Source organism: Camelina sativa, chromosome 14 (assembly GCF_030686135.1).
Source record: "Camelina sativa cultivar CO46 ecotype springtype chromosome 14, ASM3068613v1".
Taxonomy (NCBI): domain Eukaryota; kingdom Viridiplantae; phylum Streptophyta; class Magnoliopsida; order Brassicales; family Brassicaceae; genus Camelina; species Camelina sativa.
The window spans coordinates 14,084,997-14,105,931 of NC_141893.1; the positions used below are offsets into that span (position 1 = coordinate 14,084,997).

A 20,935-nucleotide genomic window follows, 5' to 3' on the forward strand; every position below is an offset into this window, starting at 1 on the left:
AAAATTTTAATATATATATATATATATATATATTTTAGAATACTCATCATTATATTTCGTATATGATTCAACATATAATTATATAAAATTCATAATTTTGAAATTTAATTCAAATATGCACTTTAAAGATTTTGCTATATAAAAAAGCAATTTGATATTTATTTTCTTTCTAGCTATTACTACAAGGATGAAAAATTGAAACTAAGCCTAGCAATATAACTTAAATTAAGGGGAATATAAAAAAATTGTAATATAATTATCAAATCAAGTTTTCTTAACTCTCACTTACATCCAACAATTGTAATACATTTATTTTAGAATAATAATCATTATATTCAGTTTGTGATTCTACATATAATGATATAAAAATCACTATTTTTTTGTTTAATTCAAATATAAATATTTTTCTATATAAAAAACAAATTGATTTTTTATTTTCTATCTAGCTTTTAATTACAACAATTAAAAATTATAACTAAACCTAGCAATATATCTTAATTTAAGATTCTTAAGGGGAATATAAAAAAGTTTTTTTATCTTATTTTAAAACTTTGAATGCACTTCATATGATTTTATAGAAAAATATGTATTTTTTACTTTCAAAATAGTTTAGCTTTTAATTATTAAATACTTTAGGTTATGTGTTAGTTTATATGAAAAACTTAAATTATATATTTGAGTCACATAGTAAAATTTCGTTTTTATTATTAATAATATTTTATTACCTCAAATGCTTAAAAATACTAATGAAAATTATTATCAAAGTTGAACAATAAAAAATAAATAACTTTAAGAGATATGTATAATGTATGTATGATTATATTTAAATAAGTTATATATTTTGATATTGTATGATTTGAATAAATAAAAGTGTCAAAAATGTTAATGACATTTAAATTAATTTGTTAAGTTTTTTATATGATTATTAAATAAATTTAAATTAATTAATACATTCTGTTATACAATAATCCACGCATTTGCGCGAGATATTATCTAGTGGTAAATATAATGGAAGAGGCAATCTTAAACATTTGTAAGAAAAAATAACGTATATTTATATATACATTTTTGGAGATATTTATCAAATAAATTCTAGAGTTGGAACATATTTACAATCATGCCATTGACATTAAATATTTATTAATTTATAATTTACTATTTATTAAATTATGATAAGGTTTCCAATTTTTGTAAACAGTTATTCCCCAATAATCGCAACTTTCCAGAAAAATCGGAACTACTACTATTTACATTAAATAGTAATTTGATAATAAATTGAATAAATATAACATTCCCTAAACTTGAAAAAAAAACCTAATCAAAGTAATAATGCGTGATTCCTAGCATATTCTTAATAAAATCTGTGTTCCGTGACCCGCCAAACATAGCGGGTTTGGACTATAGAACCAACACTAAAACTATTAGTTTATTTCATATACTATATATACTATAGATTTGTAATCATAGTTTGGAAAATTAATTTATAAATGATTTAGTATATGAACTACAAAATACTACACATACTATAACATATTCTTAATATTCCCAAAAAAAAAATTATACAAATAAAAATATACACTAACATACCATATAGGCATACATATCTGTTTAATTTTAGAAAACAAATCTAAAATTTTATATTCTATCCAATAACAAATATGATGTAATTAATTAGGTTATAAACGGTATAAAATGTAAGAAGAAGAAAAAACATTTTAAACGAAATTAATTAGACAAAAGTTAATTAATTAGGAATTTGAAAACTAAATAAATTAAAAATTATTATTTAAAATATAATAATTTAGAATTTAATCCCGCGGGTGAAAACCTAGTATAATGGAAGAGGCATGCAATCTTGTACCTATACAACGATGATAACTTTACAACCTAGATTTTTTTTTTGTATTAATGAAAATAGGGATGCTTGCAAACGTAGACCCCTAACTTGAGTCAATTGCAATGTTAGACCCTTCTTTTTCTCTCTCCAACATTTGCCACTTTCTTCCTCTTAAATCCTTGTCCATTTCTTGTATTCACAAAAATGCCATTATTTCTGATTTATTTAAATTTCTTGTGAAAATGTTTATTACATCCATATCCTTATCTTCTTCTTTTATTTACGGTTGTGCCACCGCTATCAATTTCCCAACAACCATGAACAACCAAATTTGAAGCTCTTAAAGCTTCAACAACCTGAATTTGTAAGCTTAAATAACACCCAATGCTATGAGAACTTCATTTTCTTACATCTCCTCTCCATTTTAATCCAAGAAAATTTACAAGTGCATTCATCTTGTTATATGTCATGATTCTTGGATAGTGATTAAATTGGTGTTGGGTTTCTTCCGTGGTGACTAAAGACAACGTCCTCGGTGCTTGAAATTGCGAAACAACCACCGATAAGGTTATTTTCTGGTAGATTTTGTGATTTTCCTTGATTTTTTTTGCGAAATTAGATTTCATTTGTTAGTCTAACCGTCATAATATCATGTAAAGTCTACTATGTGGTTAATTTTGCAATTAAAAATTTATCGAATTTCGAGTCCGTATACTGAAATTTCAGTCTCCTTAATTTTATTTAAAAACAAGAAAATATGGTTCATACTGCATTATAATATTTCTGTTGGATACTTCGTTTGCAGTCTACTAAGGTGTATTTTTGCAATTGACCAAATTCTTGACTTTTTAGTTATGACTGCCGGACGAAGTCTTCTTCCGATAATAAAAGAATAGACTTCTATAGTGGCTATTTTTGGATTTGACCAAAATATAAAAACATTGACCGTAATATTATTGATATAAAATTAATTAGTTGACTGCAAAAGAAGTCTACTAGTTAAAAAATTAAAATGTTGGTCAACCCCAAAAATGACCACGACATACTGCAAACGAAGTCAACATTCCTGGAGACTTCGTACGTAGTCTACTTGACGAAATTCAAACTTGGTCAATTGCAAAACTAACCACAACAAAGTTTAGTTTTTCTAGTTGACGGATAGATGAAGTCTACTTATCAGCTAGAAGTCTACTACCAAGTCAATGGTTTGGTCAATTGCAAAAATAACCAGAGTTGACTGTAATCGAAGTTAACTTGTTGAAACTTCCTAAGAAGTCTACTCTGTTCTATGTTTTGAATTGCAAAACTGACCAAAAATTAACAAAGGAAAGACAACAAAAGAAGTTAACTATCCTAGTAGACTTCATCCGGTGTCTACTTTATTAAATTGTAATTGCAAAAATAGACCACACAAAATAGACTTCAAGGGAAGTATCTTCATAGAGGCTAGTTTATATCTAAAATGTTGACATCAACAGGAAGTCGTCATAATTTGAAAACCAATTTATTGCAAATTGGTGAATAATTTTTAAGATTTTCTTGTTACCCTGTATTCTTTGATATATGTTATGTACTAGCCTCTATATGTTTTTGAAATGATTATATATTATACATATGGAGAAATCAAGTTTTTGGTTTTCTTAGGCAGTTAGGTCATTAACTTAGACTTAATTTGGAAGTCAACGTGTTGGAGTTCTGTGTGAAGTCTGTATTGATAACAAGAAAAATAATCTCAGTTTTAGAAAACCAATTCCGGTTTATTTGAAACAGTACCAGAAAAATATAAAGAAACCGACTTCTCTGGCAGACTTCTTTACCAACTAACGTCAAATCAATTAAATCAATTTAAACCTTGTAATGATTATGTCGACGACTTCTCTGGCAGACTTCTGCACGAGAAACTGAACCGTCTGCAAGTCAATCAAATTAATTTAATATTTGTAATAATTATGCTGAAGACTTATCCGAAAGACTTCTTCAAAGAATGTAGAATTCTATAAGTATGAAATGAAGTGATACAGAAACTTTCTAAGAATTACCCAACCGTGAATGAGTTCAGTCTCCAATACGTCTCCAATACTACAATGAAGTGTATTCTTAGCTATTAATTGTTACACTAATTTTTATTGAAATTAAAAATTTCTAGAATTTTTTTTCAGTTTTTCTATATCAATCTTGGTTAGTATTTTTTAGAAGATCACACTACAAAAAATATAGGCTTTGTTAGCACTAAAAAACTGTTATCATACGTCATTGATAGCGAATTATCAAACGCTATCTTTGCTCCAGCTATAATAGGTCACCCCATACAATAACACTTTTTTGTATGCTATCGTAAGTTGTTTTATTAGAGCGTTAATTCGAATGCCTTAATATATTTTCTTGTAGCACATGTTTAATGCTGTTCTATGTAGTGTCATAACACTATTATTTGGCTATATGAATATTTAATTCGATTTGTATAATTTCTTCTATTGAATTTTGTTTTCCAAAATTTATTTAATTGGATTTACATATAAAAATACATAAAATTATTATTACATTAACCAAACACATCTTATTACATAACATTCCCAAGTACAATAATGGCCGACAAAAAAAAAAACACTAATCAAGAAAACAAGAAGTAACTCTTACACAAGAACTTAACCATTCAAAAAAGACTTCTTCCATTCGTTTCCCAATCCCATTCCAAGTGCATATCAGCATATAGCTCGACCTAGTTGTGTTGCTAAATATACCTCTGCATAAGTCAACGAAACAAGAAAATCACTATACCATCACAAAAGATTGGTTGATAAAAGTCCAATTACATATTACATTAACAAACGAATCCAGCATTTTGTATAGAGTTTACAAGTATACACAAGCTCATCATCAAGGTAAGATCCAAACATATCATTTATGCATACTCACCGCTAAGTGATTCTTCAACACCCTTTGACTTCAGCTCCTGCTTTCTCAACGACTCCAGGCACATGAAAGTGATATTAACCTTTAGTCCCTTCCCTGTAAAAAAACAGAACACATGTAAGTAAGAAAAAAACTTGTATATGAAATTAAATCAAAATGCAGTAGCAAACAAGAGAAACCAAATGGTGATGGTGAACATGGCTAATGATTTTGACCTATGTCTTAACCTAACGGTCCCCTAGTCCTCTACCCACCTTAAGCTACTTAACAGCAATGCGGCTATTGATTAAAACCCTCCTTCGCCGAGTATGTATCGCTTAAATTCTTCAGTTATGTCCATTAGCTCTTCATAGGTGAATAGCCTCTGAACACTGTCCACCACAGCTGAATCTGAGACAAAGAAAAAAACTAACACAACTTAACTACAAACCAAAAATCTGAATATATAGCCAATCAGATTTCATAATCAATAGATAAACATATCAATTCCATATGCAGAACTTAAATTAAGGTTTACTAAAATAAAGTATCACGAAACAAAAATAAAAAGAAGCAAACCTTGGGATTGTGTTTAGCATTCCTCGCCTGCAAAGCAATGGCTTTAAGATCAAGCTTGCTGGAAATATATACAAGAGACACATAAGAGAACTCATTGAAGAGTAGGAACAATCCCAAAAGGATGCTTAGTAAGGTCAACTGATCAAAGGTCAATAACGAATAATAATAATCAGAACATCAAAAATTCCTGAACCAAGAACAAGAAGAAACCTGTTCACCAGCCTCAACAATGGCAAGTAGATCTGCACAACATCAAAAATTAGATCTTTTTAATTAAAATCCAGAAACTGCATAACCAAAACCAAAAATGAATCTAAGTGAATAATGGATAAAATTTACCTCGTTTATAGCAGAGTCTGCTTTTAGTGGAATCGAGTATTTTGAGAGACACTACATCAGCTGCGGTAATACCGTCGGCGGCGTCAATATCATTATCGACATCGTCGTTCAAATTCCACCAGATTTGGCTCTGATCTAGCCGCCGCCACAATCTTCAGATCTGTCAAAATAATAAGCCACCCACACATTAATACACTGATTAACGAGAAACAAACAACAAAGTATCAAAAAGAGAGACATATGAGAAGACAAAGAAAAGAAGAAGACATTACCGTTTAAAACTCGAGATTAGGGTTTGGACAGTTAAAAGGTCGATCTCATGTTTGACAGAGAGAAGAGCTGTAAATGACGAAGATGAAGAAGAAAGGTGATTATGATGATGATTTGATGAGAGACAGATTTGATGATTTGATGATGATGATGAGTTGATGATGATTTGATGACGAAGATGAAGAAGAAAGGTGATTATGATGATGATTTGATGAGAGACAGATTTTTTCTAGAATCGCTTATCGAGAGAGAGAGGGGCAGAACGTGGAAGAGGAAGAAATAAAGTTATTAGGGTTAGGGTTAGCGAAAATTAGGTATATATAACTCGGTTAATTAAAACCGATCGGTTATATGCTCTGCCAAACCGAACCGAACCGGAAACCGAATTACCAAATTAATTTCGCCGATCGGTTTGTTGATCCTCTCACAGATGCTGCCAAAAAATCGAATATCTCGGTTTAATCGGTTTGGTTTTCTCGGTTCTGACCGAACGCCCAGGATTATTAATAGTTGATGACATAACAAAGTCAACCACCAATAGTCTACAAAGAAGTCTACTTAATCAAACCCTAAATCAAATAATTTTAATCTAATCAGTCTTTCATCCCTTAATTTGACTTGTTTATATGTAAATTTATTTTATTCTATTGCAGGAAGTCTATGTGGTTATTATTTGGTCAATAGGTTTATCAAATTATTTTTTATAATTTCTTTAATTAAAATTTAAACTATAATTAAAGAGTAGACATAATTTTATGTCTTCTAGTTGACGTCAATTGGAATCTCCCTTAAATGAATCTATTGCAGATTTCTTCCGGGTTACATCTGTCATTTCGGCTTCTGTTTTTTTTTTTATCGTAAGGGAGTCAACTGTAATTTCAGCATCTTTAGTGGTTATGTTTCTCGAAAATCGAAGATGGAATTTACGATTTCATTCAAATGCAATTAAAGGTACAAAAATGCAATTGTTCCATGAAAATTTGAAACTATTAAACATTTTTGAAAGGATTATTTTCATTTATCCTCTTTTTTCAATACAAACACAAATAAACGCTTAAAATTCAGTTGAAGTAATATTTACTTAAAAAAATCAATAAACATATTTTTGACTGCTCGTGGAAAAAGTTAATATTAAGGTAACTTCAAGATACGTGTTCTTTTGTTTGATATTACGATCAAATAAATCCGATAAAACAAAAGAAAGGAGATAAAGAGATGGTGGCAGCTTTCTTTATTCACTGATCCGTGATTGAGTGCAAAGACAAATTATAATAATAACAGTTTTTTTGTCGTAAATAATAATGACAAAAAACAAAGTTAAAATAATGATTAAATTCACTATTAAGTCAACTCCAATGGCTTCCCCACCACCGCACGTTCGTCTCTCTGTCCACTCATTGACTCCATCCATCTCACCACCTTTTTCTCCTCTTATCGTACGCCTTTTTTTTCTTTCTTTTTACACATTTCGTGATGGTGTGCTAACTTACTTTTACTTTCCACCTCATCTCATTAACGTGCGCCATCTTTTTCATATCATTACCCTATAATTATTTTCCCAAATCATTCTTTCTTTTTGCCAACTTGCTAATGTAACTTTTTTATTTTTTTTTGGTGTGTGGTTGTCCTTATCACAAAGTGTCAATGACATCACACTTTTTTCCTCCCGTCAAATACAACTTTTATAATAATTTTTTATAGCAAATACATATTTTCTAATTTAGAAATTATATTTATTTCCCTTATCAAAAAAGTCAACTACATTTTACATGAGAAGTTAACAAACTTAAACTGTATTTAATTTGTTGTCAACTAATTTGAAAATTACAACCATGGTCATATATAAAACAAAGAAAACTGTAAATTAAAATGTCTTATCATCAAAATTACACCAAAAACCAAAACTAATTTGACATTATGTTTATACACGTGGCAGCTGGATTTTATGTTAAAATAAGTCGTCGGTGGGCCCGGCCCAATACAAACAGTTAGAAAAGATGCCAAATAGTCTGAGCTGATAATGAACGAAACGTCAGCGTTTTTAAGACCGAATCCAATTCTCTATCTGTGTGTGTATATATATATTAATGTAAAAAGATTATATACGTGTGGTTTTGTGTTTGAAAACACATACACACATGTTCTTCGTTGCTGCTTCGTTGGGTTAAAACACTTTTTTGTTTTTCTTGCTTTTGCAAAAGTCAAAGCTACCAGAAAGAAAAAAATAAATAAACAAGGTTTGTTCCTTTGTTCGATTCTTTTCTTTTAGTTCTTTTCGTTCTTGTTTCTCAGATCTGTATGTTCTTGATTTGTTTCTATATATGTGTTTGTTTGCGTTTTGAATTACTGGAAATTTACCAACTCTGTTTATGTTTCTTGACTCTTTATCTCTTCTCTTTAGTTTATGATTATTCTCTAGATTTGAAAACATTTCTTGATATTTTGTCTCTATCTTTGATCAGTGACTAGATATTGAAACAGGATTGTTTGTTTCTAATATGTTTTCTTCGATCCAAATTCAGCCAATAAAGATGATTTAGGAGAATTTGTCAAGATTCTGTGATCTACTTATAAATAAACCAAAGAGTACTGTAGAAACATGAACATAATGATGTAATAATTTTCTATCTTTAGATGAAGTTACTAAGTGGTAATTTTACTTTCAGCAAAATGGAGAATCTACCTCCTGGTTACCGTCCCAATGTTGGTGTTTGTCTAATCAACTCGGATAATCTGGTAAACATTTCATCATTTATTTAAGCTCCTCTGATTAATTACTTTTTTTTGTCACTTGTATTAGTAACTGAGTTGATTGACCACAATTCTGATTCACAGATATTTGTAGCTTCGAGATTGAATGTTCCTGGAGCATGGCAGATGCCACAGGTGTGTGTTGCTGATCACTCTCTTTGAATTTTTGCTAATTTTTTTTGCCCTTTGTGTTAATCTAAAATATTCATGGTGTTATACTTTTGTTGCTTAGAGAAAATGTAGATGATCAACAATTTGATATAGAATCTTGAAAATATGTTACTAGATCGACGAACTGAAACTGTTATCTCTGCTTTGTGGTTATGGTGAAACCTTGAGTATTCTGAGTTTTAAAAGGTCACTAAACCGAGGATATTAATTACAGGGAGGCATTGAAGATGGGGAGGATCCAATGTCAGCAGCCATGAGAGAGTTACAAGAAGAAACTGGGGTTGTTTCAGCTGAAATCGTCTCTGAGGTCGCTTTTTCAAACGCTTGATACAATGCTAGAACCAATATGAATCAGAGAATTTACAAATTTTTTTGTTCTTCAATGTCTTAAACAGGTCCCAAATTGGTTGACATATGATTTCCCACCTGCAGTAAAAGCAAAGGTTAACCGACTCTGGGGTGGTGAATGGCATGGTCAAGCACAGAAATGGTAAGTCTTCGATACTGCCTAGTTTCTCCAAAGAAGAGAATGTGGCTCATTGTTCTGAAACTTAATGAATTCCCACACAGGTTTTTAGTGAGACTGAGAAACGATGAGGACGAAAGAGAGATCAATCTAGCAAACAACGAAGCGGATTCAGAGTTTGCGGAGTGGAAATGGGCGAAACCGGAAGAAGTGGTAGAGCAAGCAGTGGATTACAAAAGGCCAACCTACGAAGAAGTCATCAAGACTTTTGGTTCCTTCTTGAACGATACAGGAAGAGCTGCTAAATGTAAATCAGCCAAGTGGTAATATATAAGAAACACAACATCAATGTTTGTCTTTTTATAATTTTTGTAACTGTTGTTTTATCTTTCTTTGGAGGGTTCTTTTTAGTAGAACCCTCTAGGGGTTTCTCTAGGGGTTTCTTTTACTTTTCATTTTTGTAAATTGGTTGGTTATTGGTACTAGAAGGTTTTGGTTTTTTCTTTTTTTAACATGGGGTCATTGTAATAAAATCTTTGTTTGGATTCACAGAGAAATGACTTGTGTATGTGTTTATATAACTAAGTGTAAAGAGAATTCTAATGTTTTTAAATTTTGTAGTAGTTACTAGTTAGCACCATGAATATAAAGCTCTTTGTTTGGAATCTAATAAGTGTAAAGAAAAATTCTAAAGGTTTAACATAACAAAAGTGGGAGGTAAATTAACAACCAAAGGTCCAAAACATTCTGAGTTACAAAACAAATATTTCAATACACAACAAAGGAGATAAAACTTCAACAAAACCAATTCCACTTAAACAAATTCTTTAAAAAGCTAAACTAAAGAGAAAGACAGAGAGGTAAATGATAAATAATGGTTCACCGGATTAGTATGAATTCACTGGCAAAGCTGCTCAACAGCGGTCACGATCTGAGCTGGTTGAACCACGGTCCACTCCTCTAATGTACCAGCGTAAGGTGTAGGAACGTCCTGAGAAGACAAACACATCACCGGAGCATCTAAATAGTCATGAAAGTTCTCGTTGATGGCAGCTGTAAGACTTGCTCCAATCCCGCCGGTTCTCATACACTCCTCCACGATCAAAACCCGGTGTGTTTTCTTTACTGAGTTTCCGATAGTGTGGAGGTCGAATGGTTTTAGCGACCTGATGTCGATAACCTCAGGGTCATACCCTTTGTTCACCAGAGTTTTTGCTGCCTGCATCACATGGTACCTCATCCGCGAGTAAGTGAGGATGGTAATGTGTTCCCCTGGTCTGACCATCTCAGCTTCTTCAAGGTTACAGATGTAGTCTTCGTCTGGGATTTTCTCTTTGAGATTGTAAAGCAGAACGTGTTCGAAAAGAATCACAGGGTTCTCGCTTCTTATGGCGGCTTTCATCAAGCCTTTGGCATTGTAGGGAGTCGAGCAAGCAACCATCTGGATCCCAGGGATGGACTGGAAGTAAGATTCTAACCGCTGTGAATGCTCAGCACCAAGCTGGCGTCCCACTCCACCAGGCCCACGGATGACAACAGGAATCTTGAACTGACCACCGGATGTGTAGTGAAGCATTCCACAGTTGTTGGAGATTTGGTTGAAGGCGAGGAGGAGGAAACCCATGTTCATACCTTCAATGACAGGTCTTAGACCAGTCATAGCGGCTCCAATGGCCATACCTGTGAATGCATTTTCACAAATAGGAGTATCGAGAACCCTGAGGTCGCCAAATTTATCAGCAAGACCTTTGGTAACCTTGTAGGAGCCACCGTAATGGCCTACATCTTCACCCATAACACATACATTTGCATCTCTGTCCATCTCCTCTTCCAAACCTTCCTGGAGAGCCTCGAAAAGCAATAGTTCATGTCTGCAAGTTCATATTTATGAAAGGCATCCGTTATACTCGTGTTGTGACTTAAAGGACATCAACATGACAATGAATACATCAAAGATACAAGAAACAATCAAGGATTACTTTATGTGAAAATAGAAACAACACAGATCCCAAACGGAAACAATAACGATAGAAAAGAAAAGAGCACATGATTTATGGAAAGTCTCATGAATTGTGAACGTAACGCAAGCCAAACCAATTGCAGAATACACGTTAATGTTATTGTTGGTAAACTGAAATGTTCTGAGGAGATTAGCATGTGTTCATGGGAAATAAACTGAATGGTTCACTCTAAAAATCCAGCATGATAACGAAAACTAAAGGCTTCAATAGGAAGATTAGGAAGCAAAGACATGCAACACATTCAGCTTTTGCAATCACTATCAATTATAGATTTCAAAATAGCATCTCTAGAGACCTATATAGCTATATCTCGTTCTTTTCTAAATCACCACACTCAATAGCATTAACATGTAACAAAAATAAGGTACACTCTCTCATAATTCATAAGTATTGGCGCACTATATGTTTTCAAAACAATAAGGCATTGATGAGATCTAATCCGAGAAAAAAACAAACCCAGTGCTCGCAGATGTCTCCGCCTCCTTCGTCTACAAAAAGAACAAAATCTGTAAATCGTTACAGATTCAAAAAACGTAAAATACAAAATCGAAAGACGAAATGCATTACCACAACAGCAGCAGCATTGGGAATCAATTTCTGAGAGTGACGAACTGTGAGAGAAGAACCAAAGCTCTTCTTCTTACTCGCTTCAGATCCAGCCACTATATATCTCTGGCTCCTCACTACCATCACCAACAATATATAATTAATCAAAAACTACTTTAAGATCTCTCTCACAAAAAAAAAAAAAAAAAAAAAAAAACAATTCAGATCGAACCTGAAAGATTTGTGAGTTTCTTGGAATCGACGGGATTAAACGTAGATAACGCCGTAGCAGCTCCAGCTCCATGAATGATCGAAGACATTTTTTTTATTTGCACAATTTTTTTGAAAACAGTTAAAAAAAGCTATACAAAGTGTGCTTGTTTATAAACAGAGATGGCGATACCAAACACTGACCCGACGGAGAAATCGAAGAATTACAACAAAAAAAGGTTGTGAAATCGAATTGCTTTTGATTTTGATTTAAAAAAATAAAAAAAAAAATTCGAATTATTATTATTTTGTGCAATCAAATCCACATGTTTTACATTGTTTTCATCGCCTGATCTTATGTAACATCTCTATTGTAGAATAACCAATATAAAAATGACGCGTGTGTGATTTGCGAATGTTGTGACACGTGTGTGTATTTAGTTTGACGATCATTATAGTACTCGATGAACAAGCTTGCAGTGTAATAATACTTGGTTTGCTGAACCACCCCGGACCAACCGAATTTTACATACTCAAGCTTTTTAGATTTCGTGTATATATTTAGGAGACGATGGTGGGCATCATAAATGAACCGGCCCAATAATAAAACAGTTTGATTAGTAGTACACCTAGGAGGCTAGGAGTCACAAAACCCGTCACATATCAAACTGACGACATTCAGGTTTTTATCATCGACCTAAATAAAAGACCATACTAGGTTTATTTATTGATGATCATATGGTACAAAGCAAACCAGCTTCGAAAAGAGGTTGCAACCAAACAGGAAATACATATTCGATACTTAGAGCATAAAAGAGTAACATGGATAGCTAGTTTTACAGCTGCATATATCGTTCTATACTTCTATATATGTTAGAGAGTCTGTTTTACTTTTGTTATTTTATTCTTCTTTATTTAATCGTTAACTTGAAATTAAATTCAAAAAAAAACTAAACAAACGTCAGAAGAATTATTAAGCACAAAACCTAACTTGAAAAAGAACCTAAAATAAACATAACTAGTCAAGTTTGACAAAGGAAAGCCTCATGATTAAGTAAGAGACAGTAATAAGCTACGAATATTTTAAAGACAAAAAGAAAATACTCACTATTATTTTGCTTATCAATGTGACTCGTCTTCATGTATTTATATACACTAGAGGCCTGGCAATATGAGCGAGGTAAGAGATAAGGTTGAAGCTATTGATGACTGAGTTGAGCCTTACGGGTCTTTAGGTTTTGGTTGTGTCTTCGGCGAAAAATCAATAGCCATCAATATCATGCATGTTTCGGTTTATAATTGGTTCAAAAATATAACATTGAAAACGAACAATATCACATGCATGCCTCTAAATCATATTCGAATGCAATACAAATATGCGGTTTGGTAATTGGTATCGTCCACTCACCGCAAAGATTATTTATAATCATAATAATAATGATTTTTTTTTCCACAACACAATTAATCAAAACTTCGCTTCGAGTAATGACATTTTTCTTTAATTAACTTAATATTTAATCAAATAGCAATGGACGAAATTATAATACTCAGATTCCTCTGTTTTCGAAAGGCTTAATGACAGTGTCAATCTTCAATTACTGTTTTGTTAATACTTTTTTCCTCTGTTTTCGAAAGGCTTAATGACATCAGCATGACATCTTTTAATTGAATATGCGCATGGAAATTTAGAGGTAGAGCAAGAAATGTGCTATTTGTGATGATGGATAGATGAAAGAAAAATGCAGCATCATGGATTTGCGTAAGTGTAAATGGAAACAACTCAAATCCTTAACGGAAACCATAAGGATAGAAATGAAATGAGCAAATAATTAGATGGAAAGAGTTGCATGAATTGTGTATGTAACACAACTACACAAGCCCCGTCAATTGCAGAATATATATGTTTAGAAAAAAAAAACAAAAAAAAAAGTTTTGTGTTCGAGGGAGATTATCATGTGAACGTTCATGGGAAGGAACTAAATGGGTTTAACCAAAACATCAAGCATCATAATCACAACTTAAGGCATCAATAGGAAGATAACTGGAAGCAAAGACATGCATGCTACAATACATTCAGCCTTTTCCATTACGTTCAACTATCTATATATCTTGCTCTTTTTAACAAAGACTTGGTCTTTTGTTTAATCTAGAACTGGCCAGGATGGCAGGATCCTACATATCACCATACCGAGTACCACACATAGTTAATTAATTAATCCTACTTGTCTTTAACAAAACTTTGAATCCCAAGCAATTAATTTATTAGAACAATCTAATAATTCAGAAACATGGACACGTGTGTATTTAGTTTGAGGAACATATATAGTACTCATTGAACTGGCTTGCAGAGTAAACACTAGCGCCTTACCACCCGGACAAACCGGATTACATTAACAAAAAGGTTTGAAATTTAGTTGATTTAAAAGACTGTGGGGCTCATCAAATAGCATCTGAAAAAATGCTATGAAAACTTGTATTTTTTCAATGGTATCTTTTGAATAATTTTTCAAAACAATCTGTAGAAAATTTAAATTATGTGTTTTACAAAAAGTTGCGATTATTCATTGTAACGGTTTTTTTTTGTAAATCTATACATATTTGTGTGTTTGAAATGTTTTCATTTTTTTGCCATGACACAAATTAATATAAAAATTTAATATCAACGGTTTTTACAGCTTTCTAAATTATTCTCTAGCATTTATTCTTTTAAAAGTAAAAAAAATTCCTCCAATTTTTGATTTAACAAAAGATTTTTGGAATGATGAATCTAATTTACAACTTAATTTTAAATAAAAAAAATAATGAGTTTTTTTTCCACAAGTTAGATGGATTATATAGTGAGTGTTTGGATTTGACTTTTCGATATGGTAATAAAGATGTCTTTTATTTAAAATAGTTTATATGAATTATTAGGTATACTCAAGTGCACACACAACAGTTGCGATTTTTTGTAGTACTTTTTCGTAAAATTTTTGTTTCTATTTGTTTTTTTTTTAAATTCAAACGGTTTTATCTGGTCATTGTAGAGTTGTCTCTATTCATTATATTTTATTTATATTTTTTCATCACAATTTTTCGTTCTAATAGGTGTGTCTATTTAAATAGCCATGTCTTTTGAACTCTCTTTATATTTGTCTCTTCATCAGTAGCTAACAAGTTTGTTGAAACAAATTTTCTATTTTATGTTGAATCTAAATAATTGAATATTAATATCTAATATTCAGCGTTATTCTATAATCTAACTAAAATTTAAGAAATGATTATAGCAATAGAGAAATTTAATACAACTTAATATAGAATTTACTGTTGTGTCTATTTATCTTAACTTTTCGTTAAAACAAATATTTTAATATTTAACAATAATAATAACAATTTGAATAAATGTGAACAACAATTGCGACTTTTCGTAAAATTGTTTTTTTTCAACTCAAACAGTTGTATTTGTTTATGGTATTTAAATTTTTTCTTAAAAATGTTGAATGCAATGACGAGTTATTATTTTTTTTAGTTTAGTTGGGGTATATTTTAGCCCAAAAATTCTAAACCTTTTATGTAGATTTTTTTTCTTTCTTTCTATATTTAGTTTTTTATTAGTTTTTTTTATAATAAAAAAAAGTATTTATAAGTTCAAGTTCAATATAAGCAAACAATATATTATTTATGTAGATATATCCAATTTCCAGATGATGTTTTATTAGGTTTATGAAAATTATTATCTCATCTTTTTTTTTTTCACAAAATTTATCTCATCTTTTTAATTGTTGGTGAATGATTATTAGATTAATGTTAACTAAACTTGTTGTTAATGAGTTTTGAAGTAACATTTTATTTAGAAAAACAAATTTATAACTCTACTAAAAAAAATTCATATTGAAAGAGTTTTAAAACAATAATGAGTGATTAGGTAATATAATATTTATTTTCATATAAAATTTTAAATGAACATAGAAAACAAAGAAAAATGAAAAAAGGGAGCAAGCAAAAGGAACATATTTAGGTTTGTGGATTTAAAATCTAAATTATGAAAATAATATTTTATATTATTATTTTTGTGATTTTATATATAATAATAAAAATGGTATTTAAATTTTTTTTTGGTGTAGGGCATCTAAAATTGTGGGGCCCTTTATAATACAACTACAAATCTAGTTATCGAGTAACATTTTTATGGTTTTAGTATCAAAGATAAATTTCCTGTTTGGTTGCAACCACTTTTCGAAGTTGGTTCGCCTGTGTACCTATGATAATCACTAAATAATTTTTTTAGTGTGGTCTAGGTCAATGAAAAAAAAAAAAAACTGAATGTCATTTGATTTGTGACGTACGGGTTTCGTGACTATTGGTACTATGTACTAATCAAACTGTATTATTATTTGGTCGATTCATTTTATGTGCTTCACCGTCGTTTAAATCAACAAAAATCTCAATGTTGTGTAATGTATTATTCGGTTTCCGGGTAGTTAGGCGAACCCAGTGTTATTCTGCAAGCTAGTTCATTGAGTAATGAGTACTATATGTTCTTCAAGCTAAATACACACACGTTTCAACGCTTCTGAATTTTTAGATTGTTCAAATATATTAATTGTATATAAATGAGATTCAAAGTTTGTTAATTAGAGACAAGGAAGATATTCGACTAGTGGGTTTGGTGATATGTAGGATCCTGGCTAGTTCTAGATTAAACAAAAGGCCAAGATAGAGAGTTGCATGTCTTTGCTTCAGGTAATCATCCTATTGATGCTTTTTTTAAGTTGTGTTATAATGATAGATGTTTTGGTTAAACCCCATGATTCCTCCCTAGAACATTCTTGTCTTCCACAGAAAACATATTCTGCAAACTTTCCATAAATTTTGTGCTCTTTTTTTCTATCTTTATGGTTTACGTTAATGATTTGAGTCGTTTCCATTTTCACTTAAGCAAATCCTTGATAATTTTTCACCTATGCATTTTCTATCATCTATCCATTGTCACTAATAGCACATTTCTTGCTCTTAACTCTAGTCTTCCATGTTCGTATTCAATTAATGTCATGCTGATGTTTCTTCACGCTGATGGTTTCCCCAAAAAAAAAAAAAAAAAAAAGTTATCAGAAAAAGCAATAATATTGGAAGATTCACATTGTTATGAGCCTTTCAAAAAGAGAGGAATCTGAGTATTCTTATTCCGTCATTTGCTATTTGATTAAAATTGAAGTTAATTAAAGAAAAATATCATTACACGAAGCGATGTTTGATTAATAGTCTTGTGGATTACTCGGTTGTTATTTAAATTTATAGTAATTTATCAAGGTGCTCGATTAAGATTGTAGAAAATTTTTCTATATGAGCAAAAAAGAAAACATGTATGTATATATATCAAAAATTTCACTCAGCTGTCCCATCTGAAGCAATACAGTCCGACACTATAAGGAACCGGCAGTGTCGATCGAGAAAAAGAATAAAAAACAGAGACTGACTCAGCTGGACATGTAAAATCACATTCGCCACATAAACAAAGTCCCTGTACAACAGCTTTCACACTGACACTGGGAGCTAGATCCTCAGCTGCATAAACCAAGACCTTATCTGAAATTTCATCACCAGCTTCTGCGCAAGATACTACGTGAGGAACAAGAGCAGCAATACGTGCCCAAGGTGGATCAGCTTAAGTCCACCTATATATATGTGATGACAAATGTCTATAGCTGCAATATTTATAATTTTGATTCATGCATCTGTGAAACCTTATACGAGGTAAAATTAAAACTAATATCTCCCTGGCAAGATGGAACCGGTGATAAAATAAACCTCACTGGATAGGAGGATGCGAAAGTAGGGACGTTGTGATGTGATTCTTTTCTCTGTTAGTTGTAGAATTGATATTGACATAAACCATAACATGGATGAAAGATTAAATATACAAAAATAGAAGACATCATAGAGTAGACTCTAGACTCAAGACACTATTCCAAACTACTACTGTTCTATATCTTGAGGGTGAAATATAGTATGGAGAACTGAATCCGAATCTAGATGAACCAGAACCACCCTTGCAGTCGCAGTGGCATTCAGGCAGATCGAATACTCCGAAGTCCGACCTCGGAGAAACTATTGATAATGACTTTGTTGGGGAGCATTCCGGGAAAGGAGCTAGCAGGGACACAGAAAGGTTCAGACTTTGAGAGGAAAATGGTGAGATCTCCGATGTCATTAGAATAAACCGCATTTCCTTCTTCATCAAGCTTGAACACCATTAAATATTCTGTTTTCATTAAGGTGTCAATGATCTCGTAGGTCTTCTGGTACCACTTAAGCAAGAATGTTTGACCCGTGGATTGTGATTCCACCAAGTGTTCGCTCGTGGTGTATGAATTCAAAAGCTCGCGTTTGGTCTTGGTCAGCTCGGGAAAGCCTTGATATCGCACCTTCTGAATCTTGGGTGTGCTTGTGTTTGCGGAGATCCCATGATGCAATGAGGTGGCCTCCAGATCCGGGTATGCGAAACATGTCATGTTTCTTTGAAAACATGACTCGGGAGGAGAAGAAACAGGGGTTTTCGATTCTGACATTGATCCATTCGGAGTTCCTTTGACCCGGTCTGCAAAAGCTGAGCTGAGGTCCCAAGAACTTAGCAGCCACAACACAATCCTCTTCGTCTGGAGAAGGTGTGGACATTGCAACGTTGGTGACGATTTGGGTTTGGCAATGACGCAGAGTTACAAGAGGAGGTACCGATATACGTTTTGGATCTGAATCCGATGCAGCCGGGTTTAGATCGTCTTGGAGACGCACAGTTCCGTTCTTCAAAGAAGCTACCCAGCCATTAGATAAACCTATAGTTACCATTGCATCAGTAACATCGCCTTGGTTTTCACCTTCTTCTTTAGGGTAGAAAGCCTGCCATGGGATTGTATGCGTATACACCAACTCAAGAGGCGCCTTTTTTGCCAAATGATCATAAGTACTTTTTTCACTGGTACGATAGAAATATTTTGGTTTTCCGTGACCCCCCGCTCCACAACGTTTAGCGACGAGCATGACGCAAGGAGGAATTTGCAGCAAGGAAGATGAGGAGCCATTAGAAACATGGGGAGAGGCTCTTACCAACACCGGTTTACGAAGGCAGAGCTGCGATGGCTGGTTGAGAAGCAGAGACATTTATCGTTCTTAGCAGAAAAACAAGAGATTAATACAGAAGACTTGGTAATCTTGTCCCCTCAATTATTAATACACAAGGAGTAACTTGGCCACCAAGTTTTCCATCTCCAAATTTGTTATGGTATCTTTATGGATAATAGGTTTTGAACCCACGCGCACGCTTATTTGATATATTTTGATAAAAATTATATATTATTGATTACAGTAATAAAATATTATCTCATAAAAAAAATTAAAATTAGTACTAAAGAAAAAAATTAAATTTTAGATACACAATTTTTTAAAAATAGAAAAATCAGTTATGTTATAAAATCAAATCTGCTAAAAAAATCATAAATTTAACTTGACGTCCAGGCGAGGCAAATCAAACTGATGACCTCACATATCCTAAACCATTTTCTTTGACCACCAGAAAAACGAAACAATTTTATAATCATGAATTTAACTCGTTTTCATATTTAACTGATCGCTACCACCTATGTTTTCGTGTTTTTTATTCAATGTTTTCTTATTCTGCATATTCTTTCTTGTCATTTTCATTGTCAATTTTTATGTTAATTGTCATCGTAACTTTTACCGTTTGGTTCTTCGTTATACTCTTTTTCTTCATCTTCCTCGTCAACTTCTTCACATTCTTCCACTGAAAAACTTTTTGTTAGACTACCACACAACTTGTTAACCCATCAAACTCCAAGAACAAAATCATTTCTTTTCTCATAAAATTTGTGAAATTCATGATTACCAGCATAGTCAACACATGCACCCAATTATTGACAATTTTATCCATATACTTATTTGGTTTTAGATCCACGCGTTTAGAAACTTCTCAAACCAAAATCCTTACTTAGTTTATAATATTTTAAAAACATAATAAAATATACTAATAATTATTTATTTAATATGAATCATATGATATATAGAAATATGAGTACACTATAAGAACATATTAATTATAAATAAATAATATCAATTATATTATATCATCAAATAATATCAACTGTATCATATTATCAAATAACTGTAACCGTATATAACAGTAACCGCTTGAACCGTAACTATATTTAAACGTAACCGTTTAACCGTTTGTTAAACGGTTCTGGTTAAGGTTAAAAAAAAATTCTAACCATAACCGATGATTAATAAACCTTAACCGTGACAACCGTAATCCTGGTCATGCCTATGTATAGCTAATAAAACATGTGTGTTTGTCGTCCATCAAACATCAAATTAAGGTCTTGCGATGTCAATCCTTCTTGCTTAGACCCAAAAATAAAAAATTAATGAAAGAATATCAACTCATCTATAAAATCATACACAAAAATATGTTTTACAGCTCATAAGAAATAAAAAGCACAAATGTAGATAAATAAAATAATTTATGTTTGCATCAATATTTATAATATTTTAAATTTTTAAAAGGTTTTGAAATATAAAATTTGAACCTTTTAAAAATTTTCAATATTTACAATATTTTAAACTTTGAAAATTTAAAACTTATAATATTTAAAAACTTTTTAAAAGAAAGAACTTTTAAAAGTTTCAATATTTATAATATTTAAAATTTTAAATTTTTTTAAATATTATAATATTTTTTTGAAACTGTTTAAAGTTTTAATTTGATCAAAGAAAAAACCAGATCAAACCAAATAAAACTTTTGAACTTGGACGCGTGATAAATCAAGCTTTCCTACTCATTCGTTGTTGGAAACATATTAA

General features: G+C 31.7%; 2 protein-coding genes, 1 long non-coding RNA gene and 1 pseudogene across 6 annotated transcripts; 1 reads left to right on the forward strand and 3 right to left on the reverse strand.

Annotated features, from left to right (window-relative positions):
* Positions 1–4,316: 4,316 nt before the first annotated feature.
* Positions 4,317–6,143, reverse strand: LOC104741602 (uncharacterized). 4 transcript variants are annotated; one of them, XR_015579257.1, is made up of 7 exons: positions 5,920–6,143; positions 5,648–5,807; positions 5,519–5,550; positions 5,309–5,335; positions 5,005–5,140; positions 4,754–4,846; positions 4,317–4,580 (listed from the first exon to the last, which is right to left on the reverse strand). It is a non-coding gene; the product is annotated as an uncharacterized LOC104741602 (long non-coding RNA). The 4 variants fall into 4 exon arrangements; XR_015579258.1 differs by having other exon boundaries at positions 5,005–5,158; XR_002035061.2 differs by having other exon boundaries at positions 5,309–5,366.
* A 1,810-nt stretch (positions 6,144–7,953) lies between these two features.
* LOC147928197 (nudix hydrolase 25) lies at positions 7,954–9,918 on the forward strand. Its single transcript, XM_087484438.1, has 6 exons — positions 7,954–8,154; positions 8,584–8,653; positions 8,753–8,803; positions 9,054–9,146; positions 9,235–9,329; positions 9,410–9,918. The coding sequence occupies exons 2-6, from the start codon at positions 8,588–8,590 to the stop codon at positions 9,630–9,632; spliced, it is 528 nt and encodes a 175-aa protein (XP_087340564.1). The 5' UTR covers positions 7,954–8,154; positions 8,584–8,587; the 3' UTR covers positions 9,633–9,918.
* An 82-nt stretch (positions 9,919–10,000) lies between these two features.
* On the reverse strand, positions 10,001–12,507 carry LOC104741605 (pyruvate dehydrogenase E1 component subunit beta-2, chloroplastic). Its single transcript, XM_087484437.1, has 4 exons — positions 12,105–12,507; positions 11,894–12,009; positions 11,783–11,814; positions 10,001–11,176 (listed from the first exon to the last, which is right to left on the reverse strand). The coding sequence occupies exons 1-4, from the start codon at positions 12,190–12,192 to the stop codon at positions 10,204–10,206; spliced, it is 1,209 nt and encodes a 402-aa protein (XP_087340563.1). The 5' UTR covers positions 12,193–12,507; the 3' UTR covers positions 10,001–10,203.
* Positions 12,508–17,931: 5,424 nt separating this feature from the next.
* On the reverse strand, positions 17,932–19,219 carry LOC109128827 (uncharacterized; annotated as a pseudogene).
* Between the last annotated feature and the right edge of the window lie 1,716 nt (positions 19,220–20,935).